At 37.1% G+C, this 12,110-nt stretch overlaps 1 protein-coding gene across 1 annotated transcript in view; it reads left to right on the forward strand.

The window, feature by feature from the left end:
• Positions 1–12,110, forward strand: part of LOC145984922 (uncharacterized) — an 87,937-nt gene that overhangs the window by 34,683 nt on the left and 41,144 nt on the right. The window contains exons 7-9 of the mRNA XM_083118323.1: positions 9,192–9,368; positions 9,809–9,931; positions 11,875–11,962. Coding sequence (XP_082974449.1) covers positions 9,192–9,368; positions 9,809–9,931; positions 11,875–11,962 — 388 coding nt within the window. The remainder of the gene's footprint in view (positions 1–9,191; positions 9,369–9,808; positions 9,932–11,874; positions 11,963–12,110) is intronic.

Genomic DNA, 12,110 nt, shown 5'->3' on the forward strand with positions numbered 1-12,110 from the left:
TTGTGTTTTTCTTTCCCTCCTCCTGGTGGAGTAGTGTGTCTCTCGTATTCCACATGACATGATTCGTTCATTCCTCGCGTGTAACTGGGGTATGCAACCGTGCTCAACTTTTCGGATTTTGTGTTCCGTGCTCATGTTTTAATGTTTGAGGTCGGGATGTGTTGTCTTTAACGCATTTTTCATTGTCACGGTCTTTCTTGCTGCGTTACATACCCTTTCCATGTATTGTTCTTGCTGGAAATCCCCAATTCCTTTGAGGACTCCATTGCGCATGCGTGCAGTGAACTTTTCATAGTGACTTCCGGACTGAGCACATACGATTCCTTTATGATTCCCTTGGAACCGCCTCTCTATCTGTTATAGTATTCGTCCCAGTCAGGTGTGACGTTCATTTTGTCACCTTTTGCGAGGCTCCTATCTCGGAAACGAAGCCCCAGTCGTAAAAATGGAACTTAGACTTTTTGCTTGTTTTCGTGTGAGGAATCACCTCCCAAGCGTTGTAAACGACCTTTAGAAACACCCTGTATATAATTTTACCATAGTATCTTTTTTCTTATTTTTTGAAGGCTTATTGGCATGAGGGAGTGTTATAATATAAGTTTATACAAGTCGTACGTTTCGTGACTTAATGTATTGTTGACAATAGAATCTGTTAATAAGGTAATGTCGTCAGCTGGAATATAGTATTCCAGAATTCAGAATAAATTTTTGAATAAATTATATGACTCCTACTACTGAAACCTGGGAGATTCAATAAACAATGCAGACTCCTAGTATTTCTGTGGTTTAAAATTGCGTTAACTTTCAACCAATCAATACTTGTTCCATTATTATTATTATTATTATTATTATTATTAGTGTTATAGTGTATACGCTGGAATACCGAAAGAAGGAATTTCCTCAGAGGTAGAATAAAGTACCATATCTCCCTATTAATACTACCCCTTCAAATATTGTATGCTAGAAGGATACACTTTCACTTATTTTACTGAATTAATTTCACAAGAGTTCAATTGCATACATGTAATGCGTGGAAGTGCATGAGTGTGTTTAAATTGATTTCTTATGGCTATTTTATATTAAAATGAACTATCTCTTCATTTTATATATCATTGCGTGGTAAATACGAACGCTCTAAAAAGCACGTTCTCATTTGCAGGGCATCTCACAACATTCCCAAAGGAGTCGGATACATCATGGGTTCATTTCCAATGGTTAGATACAAGAGAGATGTTGTCTTTGGAAAACTGGAGATGTTAGGTAAGTTCTAGTATAAAGGATTTATTCCAGAAAATATTTACTGTGTAGTTCAAATCTAATTAATTCCATTGAGAAAAATTCTAATTGAGATTGTGTATTGAAAAAAATATCCATGTTCGAACATTAGCCCATTAAATCACTGGCATTCCTCGCCTCGCTCCAACGAACTCCTAATTCCTCTGTATCTTCATTACATCCAGAGATATATACGTAGAAAAGTTACATCCAGAGATATATACGTAGAAAAGTCTATTTTTTAAAAGAAAAAAAAACATTCGTGTATCATTTAATGGTATTTCAATAAAACAGGAGTACGAGAAGCCAGTGAACAGAATTTATATGTTATGATCAGGGCTCGGAAGTTATGGAAATTACATTTTTCCTTCGGATAGAATTATTGCATTTACATCTATCTCGATGTATAACGCGATGTATTGAAAAATGGTTTGTAAAAATGTTGTTTATCTTCGTAATAGGAATAAAAGTATTAAACAAGAACTTAGGTTTCCATTAAAAAAAATATGAGTGGCCTTCAAATGACCTTCAAAATGGCCGCCTACTAAAACATGCATAATGGCATTCTATTTCCCTCCTAGAGGAAATTTGCATACAAACATACGTCACGAAGTTCAGTTGTCAGAATGAGACATGACGCCTCGTTCACATCAACGCTGTTTACAATGGTAAAAAATGTTAAACAAGAGAGCAGTGGTGTAAAACCTTTTTTTCAATCGGAACAAAAATTTATAGTATATGCATTGATTCTGGACGCCAGATAATTTTTGCACCTCTTCAAAAAAGCTCGGAGAGTGGAGATGAATGTACAGAAGCAAAAATATTGCAACATTGATATGTGGGTTTATTCAGAGAACTGTAAAAGTTTTAACATTTATAGACAATTCTGTAATGCGATTTTTGGAAAAAATCACGCCCTTATATAAAGTGTAAAGTGTTTACTTTTCTGTCATTGGCTGAACGTAAAAAATAAGGATTGGAAAATCCATGCTCGAAACTCTTTTGCTTTCAACTTCGCCACTGGAATAATATTATTTTTTTAAAAATCTATTAACATAATTCTATTAACATAAAAATCTATTAACTGTTAAGATAAAAATCTGTTAACATAAAAATCTCTTAACATAAAAATCTGAAAATTTATAAAAATAAAATCTGTTAACATAAAAATTTAAAAAATCTCTTTACACATTGCATATAATGTATACGTTAAAAGAAAACACTACGAAGACCTATAACCTTACTTAGATTTATTCACCAAATCATCTGCTTTAAGTCTCCAATGCTCTGGTGAAGTCTGTTCAGGTTCTATCGCCCACAAGTGCTTTCCCTTAGCAATCCAGCAAAGGTGAGAATAATACACAGCAACCTTCTATTTATACTCTTAGGCAACTAGTCAGCAGGGGTCATATGACACCCCCCCCCACCCGTAGAGGGAAAGGGGCAACATTCTGAACAGGTCAATGTCTAATGTTCACACACAGCTGTAAGTGCATCAATCTCCACACACACGCATACACACTCGGGAATGTTTGGAATGCAAAGAATTCTCGTGACAAGACTATTAATAGGAAATTCCCCTTAGCCAACCAATCAGCACAAGTCGCATGATCACCCCCCTTCCCCCGGTAGGGGTCAATGACATTCCCGAGCCAGTATTATTGATGTGACATTCTTAACAGGTCAATGCTCACAGACTTCCCCTTAAGTGCATCAATCTTCACACACACGCACACACTCAGGAATGTTTGGAATGCAGAAAATTCTCGTAACAAAACTATTGATTTGTCTCAGTAAAAAAAAAACTATGTTACATGAGAATTCTTGCCAACATTTCTGTTAGTATTCAATTTTCTTGAAGTTACTGGTTAAGAAAAAGTTATTTTACACACCAAGGTGCGTAAATATATATTTTTATATAGCTTTTTTCTTCTAAGAGATACACATATGAACATTTCAGACGTAAAAGTAATCAGAATATATATATATTTTGGAAAAGTAATTATATATACTGCACTGCTAATAACTCAAACCAATATCTACATTTCAGACGTAAAATTAATCAGAATACACACATTTGAGAAATAATTATATACACTGCACTACACAGCACTACACTGCACTGCTAATAACTCAAAACAGTATCTACACATCTATTTCTTTAAAAATCTGGATAATTGTAAATGTATGCTTAAAATATACTGATTTAGACTCAAAAAGTGAATTTTCCCCTATAGATTGAGCTTTGATAAAGAAAACATAATTATTTTTTATGCTATAAAAATAGTAAAATTTTGATTTTTTGGATATTTTCCCCTTAAAAAATTAGCTGAAATCGAGGTAAAATGAAAAAATACAAAATAAATGTTTTCAAAAGAATCAAATACCCTACTCGCGGGAATCTCACTTTAAACTGTAGGTTCAGTCCCGATTAGCATTAGAGCGCATAAAGTGGACTTAAAAAACGAAATCAATCAATCGAGAATATCGCTTGTCTTGTAATGCAGCTTTAGTTAGAAACTTCATATTCATCTCATTAAAGCGCCAAACACACATCGTAGCAACAAATCACTGCGAGCGAAGTGAACAAGAAAATTTTTACATCCATTTCTTTGCAAGCTTTGAAGAATATTAATTGAATGGGGTGTCAATACTTTCTTAAGATCCCGAGATATTTAATCTTTTCCTTTACCAGCTTTTCCTTTGGCACATTCGGGGTCAAAAACGTGTGGATGCGCTATCGCTTAATACAGTCTCCAAAAAATGTAATGTTTAAACTCTCTCTCCACTACAGAAATCCCTTAATAATCTAAGATTTAACACTTGATCAAGAGCTTTCTATCTCCCTCTTTAAATTTCATACTCAATCATACCACCAAAATTTCCATGCCAATTTTAGACTTACTGTTAATATTAAAGAGTAGATATTGCCTCCTCCTAAATTAATTCTCAGTCTCCACACCAGAATTTCCGCAACAGTCTAAGACAATAGTAATACACAAGAATTAGATATCCCCTTCAATTTAATGCTCAATCCCCCTCTAACTAAAGTACTCGCCATAATCTGAGACCTAGAGTTGGATACTGTCCCCCCAAAGTTTAATTCAGAATCCCCCTCAGAACCCACGTGTCTATTAAGGCCTAATATATAGGAGTTCCATACCCCCCTCCCCCTTTCGATAATGCCCTAAACACTTTCATTTCTTCATCTAATGTATTAAATATTGTGCATTTAAGGTGTAAAATTTTTACATATATTTTGGAAAAGATATAAATGTTAAATATTATATTATTTGAAGGGAAAAATTTACCCCCAAAACATCTCGATGGCGTAACCTGCGCCATAAAACCCCCCTGTGGGCAGCCCTGCCAGGATTTATCAAAAAAAAAATCACGATAGCAATAGGTTAAACTTGGCAAATTTATCAACAAAAAATCACACGAAGAGAAGATTTCTGTTTGTTGCTTTAATTTTGGACACTAGTATAAAATGTAAGTGTATCAATATATGTACTTATCTACCTATAAAAATAACATCGTGGTACTTTTCTTTTACAATTTCTGTTGCATTTTTGGATGTGAAAGAACAGAATATTTACTAGGCTATATTACAGCGCAGAAGAAATAGCTTGGCAGTGACGTCATCTCCCACCTTCACCTCTCCTTCCAAAAGCGAAGGCTCATTCGCTAGAGCGGACGACAAGGTGACCTGCAAACCAATCGAAATAATTCAGAGAGGGGTGATACAGGCGTGCAAACCCCCACACTGCTACATTGGTCTAACAAACCGCAGCTACGAGCGAGGGATTGCAGGCTATTTTGTTTCTTTGTTAGAAAGGTTATTTTGGCTGGTTTTGTCATTGTTGTACAATGAGCAGTGGAGTAAAGAAAGGTAAGCCCCTGCACAGCGATACAAGAGAAATAGTTTTCAATGTGTATAAGTACTTTGATTGCGATGAAAACAAAACCACAGCTGTTCACAGAACGCCCGTGGCGACAGGTGTCAGTGAAAGATCTGTGTGGAGAATTTTGAAGGAGAAAGACAAAAGTGTTGCTATTGCGAGCGGGAAACCTTTTTCAACGGCGGGCAAAAGCCGACCGAACGCCCAGCAACGTGTCACAAATCTGGATTCTTTTGATGAAGCAGTCGTGCGCCGAACAATCCATGATTTATACACGAAAGGCATTGTTGTTACCGTACATAAACTGATGAAGGAACTGCAAGAAAATGTTAATTTTAAGGTTTCCCATTGGTCATTGCTAGTGTTGCCCACGAGACGAGACTTTGGCCTGTCTCGTCTCGTGGAGTCTCGTGGAAATGCTGTCTCGTCTCGAAAATATTTGTTTGTCTTATGACACATGGTCAGTCTCGTCTCGTCTCGAATTTTTAAAAGCCTGTCCCGTCTCGTCCCGTGGGCAACACTAGTCATTGCGTATGATCATAAGTAAATTAGGATTCAGCTTTTAAAAGCACAGCGTAGGCAGCAGGAAGCTACTCCTTGAACGAAACAGCATCGTTGCATTGCGGGCGGCGATCATTTTTGCGTGAAGTTAAAGAACTGCGCAGAGAGTAAACCGCCGGTCTTTCATTTACATGGATGAAAGAACACACACCACACTGTCCCCAAAGTTTGGTTGGATTCCAAAAATTCGGAAGGGGGGGGGGGTTAAAAGTGCCAACAGGAAAGGGTCCCAAGTTTATTATTGTGCATGCCGGTGGTGAAAGTGGATTTGTGGAGGGGGTGTAGTTAGTGTTCCTTTCAAAAACAACTTCAGGTGACTATCATGGGGAGATGAACACTAACAATTTTATATTGTGGTTGGAAGAACAGCTTATTCCCAATCTGCCCCCAAACTTGTTATTGCGTGTGACAATCCTCCATACCACAACAAGTTACTGAAAAAAATTCCAACATCAAACAGCAGAATGATGAAATGAAGTCGTGGCTATCATCTCACAATACCCCGCATGCAGAAGGTTTGCTGAAAGCCGAATTATATGAAATAATTAAAATAAACAGACATAAAATAAACATCTAGCAGTGCTAACTTTAAATTGAAGATTGGTAGTTGCACCGCGATCCTTACTGCTCGTACTCTTATTCGTGCCATGGTTCTTTTCATAGTAGTTGGCAACGCTGACTTAGCAGGGAGTGACGTTACTGCCAGGTTATTTCTTCCCGCCTGTAGGTACATATGTACTCAATATAGTTTAATCGTTACTTTTTAACAAACTTCCGTGCAATTTGTTATAATTTGGAACTGATTATAATTTTCAGTAAACGTCCAGAAATTATCCTTCTTTTGAATTTTGTGATTAGTTTTATCTTTCTGACTTTGTACACCATTAGAGGAAATCGCAAACCTTAGGTACGCCATATTGGGTTCAGAAACCTTAACACAAACTCCACCCTACCTGTCAAATGTCACTTTATTAAGAATGTTTAGGTCAACTTCCAAGTCCTAGCTATGAATAACTCCTACCTGTGATTTGATATGTACCTATGTACTCGTATTTCAGTGACGTTCGGTGGTACGGCTGTGTTGCTGTTTGGCGGAAGCATCACCTCAATGATTGAAATCTTGTATTTCTTTGTAATACAACCAGTTTTCATGTTTGGAAAATATGAAGTTAAGAAAGCAGCATTAAAGAATGGCAGCTCTTATCATCAGAGGAACATAAAATACAATGAGATTTCAGCTGCCAAAGCACTCGAGATGTTTATACTTTCAGCGCAAAGACATGGACGAAGAAAAGCGTGGATAAAACGTTACAATATACATGGAAAACTTGAACATGTATACTCGCCTTTAGTTAAATGGTCGACGAATCCACCAAGAAGTACATTACTCGGGTAAGTGATTATATTCTTATGTCATATCTTCACGAAAGATAGTGACGTATTTGATTTCTATTTACGTCACAAACTGTAACCCATACAGCAAATAAACATTGGACAGAATCTGAAAGATATCGGTCAATCAGGCACGGATCTAGAAATATGTTTCGGGGGGGTCCGAACCAAATGTCTCAGGAATAATAATAATATTTTTTTTAAAATTAAAATAATTATATAGAATGAACACATTCCGCTAGCTTTATACGAAATTTTATGTGTGTGTATTGTGCAGGTCCCTTTACAACCTTACACGTTTAACTTTTCCCAGGGAAATTTTACTTCATTTCTTAAAATCTAGGTAAGGAATTTAGGTAAGAAAATCTTTCCCATTTTCGCGTGCAGGTGCAAAATTGCCACCATATGTGCCACAAGCCCATTAATTTTAATTCATTCATTCATACGAACTCTTATATAACGTATACATAAATAGGTAAAGTTTCTCTGTCCTGAATACATGATATATCTGAAATAGTTTATTGATAAGCCAAAGAATCAAATTTTAATCTCCTCTATTTTAAAACCAATAAGTTGCTGACCAAGGCAGTTTATTAAGATAAAAACACTTAACACGTAACGTTTCGACCCTGTATCAGGGTCTTCCTCAGACGAAGAACTAAGTTTAGTTCTTAAGAAGTTTAGTTCTTCGTCTGAGGAAGACCCTGATACAGGGTCGAAACGTTACGTGTTAAGTGTTTTTATCTTAATAAACTGCCTTGGTCAGCAACTTATTGGTTTTAATATGGAAACAAGGCTTAATTATATTACAATTGGACATCCTCTATTTTGACAGTAGGTTTCTTCCGAACTTGAATTCGTAGAACTAAGTGCATGTGCTTTTAAATTTCTAGGTTTCCCGGTGGTTCGTTGTTTAAATCTATATATTCACTACTGAGAGAATATGCAGATAACTCAACTCTACATGGCATTAAATACATCTTCCGATCAACTTTAAGTCCTCCGCAGAGGTATGTATTACCATTTGGTGCAAAGAATTGACAGACAGGAAAATTTCTTCATATTATTTGTATTTGAAGCCGATGTACTCGATAAAATTCATTTCCATTTCTAGTTTGGTTATTTCACATTACTTTTCTATATCTTGGATTCTTAGCGACGTGAAGGACACTAACGTAGATAAGCAGGATTTTTTCGGTGGAATTGTAAAGGTGGATATTTACATTACTACGTTCTAGTAGGCGGGATACACAATGAAAAAAAAAAGGTAAAGTTCTCCCCTGTGGATAGCACCACGCCATGAAGGCGAATAGGGGGTGTGGGGGTAACGCCCCACAATTTCTTGACCCGGTCGTGAGTGGGGGTGATGTGATCAGCATCACGCCCCTGACCGCCTTTACACCCCAGGGTTTCCCCCAGGTACCCATGTTATTCGACGCTGGGTGGGCGCCATAGTTAGAAAAGTTCCCGGATTTGAACCGGTCGGGGTTCGAACCCGGGACCTATAGCATGGTAGACAGAAGCGTTACCGACTGAGCCACCGCGGCCACAAATAAATATTTCGTAATTACCATTTTTAACCTTAGTTTTAAAAGTTGTTTAAGGACAAAAGTCGTAATCGGAGGTCATTTTAAGGGAGCTTCGAAGTTCTTCACTGCTCTCATTTGAAAATTTTGATTTTCTCAAAATTTCTGAAGGAGTTGTAGCCCTGTCAGCTCCTCCGCGTACGCTAGTGGTGGAGGATGAAATTGATGTCAAAAGTACAGAATAACAATAACAATGAGAGACAATTTAAAAATTAGGTAGAGCTAGTCACCAATGAAACAATGAATATATGGGATACATATTTGTAAGCAGTTGTGTATTGCTATGATATCATGATATGAAACAAATAAAAGGTTGAAAATTATTATCAAATTAAACGTCAATAAATTACTAGTAATTAGAATGTTTTAATGACAGTTTCTAGATAATTGTTAAATCTTAATTTAGTTTAGGTATGTGTAAGTAAAACATTAGTAGCTACACCAGCGTCAAAAACTAACATATTTTCCTGTGCAGGATATTTTGGCTGCTCGTATGGACGACGCTACTAGCTTATGCTACCATTGCATCAATGACTCTTTGGGAGACTTACTACTATAGTTCAGTTGGTTACGAAACTGAAACAGATTTTGTATCCTGGAACTCCACAATTCTCCCAGCAACGACAGTATGTTTCAAAGAACGGGGAAACAGGTAATTAAGATTACGTTGTTATAATATTGAGACAAAGTTCACTTTGTTCAATTATTTTGTATCATGGGCAAGAGATCACCAGAATGAGATTGGTACCGTAGCCCCTTCTTCATGATCAGTGAAATATATATAATATATCATGCACTCAATAATGTGAGTATCAATATTTCACATTAAATACACACACACACGCCCACAAGCTTCCATAATCGCATGTTTTTGGAGCATTAATATGCTGCGCTTAATAAAATACCCATATGTGGTGATACTCAATTATTTCGATACTATAAGAGCAACAATGACAAAAATTACCTGAATTATAGCTACAAAAAATATTAACCACAGAGTATCCCGTGGTCTCTTCCATAGTTTTTTTTTAAATTCAAAAGTCCACAAAAGTGCTTAACTAGTTAATGTTAATTTCAATTGTAATTTTCTAGATCCTGTGATGTTATTTTCGAAGACTGTTCAGTTAATACTGTTCCTGTGGACTGCTGCGAGGCGTTCCAGCCTTTGCCGTCTGACATCCCAGACTGTTTCTCTTTCAACTCCAGGCAAGCAAGGCAAGTACAGTATCAGTCATTCATATTAGTCTCATTGTATTTCCGGTCTGTAGTGCTCAAATTAATGTATGTACAGTACATACGAGATACTGCCTTTGATCACATCGAATCAAAATTGAATACACTTTTTCGGATTTTCGACCCCTAAAGACAACTTTTGTCTCTCAATTCAACTTCTTAAGTCAACCGGATCACACGTTAAATCAGACTACTTGTGCAAATCCGCTGTTTTGGAAAATCAGTGTGTTAAGAGCCAGGTCAAAATGAAGATGTACCTAAGTAAAATAAAGATAGGTTTATTATAAATCAGTTTGGGTAGTCCTGTAAAAGTATTATTTAGAATGCCTTACGCCTTGTCATTCTCTCCTGAATATGTATATATGAATTGTTAAGTCCACTTTATTCGCTAATCGGGACTGGATCTGAAAGTAAAAAGTAAAGTAAAGTGGTAAAGTGTGCTATGCACCACGCCATGAAGGCGTATAGGTGGTGTGGGTCAGGGCCCCACACTTTCTTGATCACGGCCGAAGGTGAGGTGATGTGATCAGCACCACGCACCTGGCGGCCTTTACCCCCCACAGTTTACTCCAGGTACACCCAACGGCGAAAGAAACAGTAGGCGAATTGTTCACCACCACTTTCATTCGGTCTATATTACACAATGTGATTACAATAAATTGAAGTAATGACGTCAATAAGCAGAGAACAATGCCTGCTTCGAACCAACATAGTTTCATTCCTTAAATCAACACAGGATGTAGAATAAAAAAAGTAATTAAAATAGTGGTGAACAATTCGCCTACCATTTTCTTTGTCGTTGACTGTACCCATTTTATACGACACTGGGTGGGCGCCGGAGCCGCTTGAACAGGTGGAAAAAATCCCGGTTCTCCCCCGCGGGGGATCGAACCCGGGTCTCTCGCATGGTAATCAGACGCACTAACGACTTAGCTACCGCGGCATTGCATCTACACTTTTAAAGCGCAACCAACTGGGTATCGAAACCTGTAGCTCTTGATTACAAAGCGACACCTGCAGGCGGCTCCTGCCGACTGCCTGCATGCCGCCCTCGGGGGCCTCAAACTGGACAGTCTCCTTTGAATGGAGCCAGAACCTTATTTCTGATTACGTAAGTGTGGCTATTTGTTATAAAAGGAGTTGGATAGACAATAATTAATTCAAGTTACTGCTGCAATAAGAATATTACACAATCATGTAGCAATTTAAGCTAAGAGATTACTGTTATTTTGATGTCATTGTATGTATAGGTATTAAATAAGCACATACCTACAATAAACGTGTTATTTAGCAGAAACACTTAAAGTATTCACTAAATAAGCTTATAATTTTTCGTCATTAAAACTGGAGGAAGGTGGAAAGTATGGGAGGCAGAGTAGAAATCTGGAGGGGTGAAAATTTTATCCTGGCGACGGCGTTACCATTATACCATCGGGGAGGCAATGAATTTAATTTAATAATACACAATGAATTATTACATACATTTAGATGTTTTACACTTCTTCACAGTGTTCCATAACTTAAAAATTTTATTTCTAAGAATAAAATATAAGAAGAAGAATTATAGCTTTTCAAATCCATAGTCGTCTTGCTTCACTGTAATATAAGACTAGAATCACATTTGAAAACTCTTGGTCAGACATTAACAAACATTGGTGTGTGTGTGTCTGTCTGTCTGTCTGTCTTCTCCTATCCCCCAACCAACCTGCGGAGATTTCGCACCCTGAACCCTATTAATCTTCGATAAGTCAGCTGTCTACTAACGATTACTCAACCCAAGTAAACACAACTAATGTAAGATTTCCTCACATATCCTTCATGTAGGGCTCTATGTTTATCTGGTTTTAATGACTTACATATATAAGTTATATTATGACGACATTCCATTACATATGTTTGTGACAAGTTTTGTAATTTTCTTTCAGATCTTCACATTTGCCTCTTTTTCATATTAATGAAAGTCATGATATAACACTTGCATACTCTTTTATGTGGACTGGTCTTCCTGTAAAGGTGAGTAGGACATGTGTGTGTTTGCTTATATCCTATACAAACACACACACACACATACACCCCCCCCACACACACACACACACTTACGAGCTCCCTAAGGAGCTCCCTAAGCCTATCTCTGGAAACGTGCCTGTATGTGTACATACAT

This window comes from Lepisma saccharinum, chromosome 1 (assembly GCF_977018435.1).
Source record: "Lepisma saccharinum chromosome 1, izLepSacc3.1, whole genome shotgun sequence".
NCBI classification, from domain to species: Eukaryota; Metazoa; Arthropoda; class Insecta; order Zygentoma; family Lepismatidae; genus Lepisma; species Lepisma saccharinum.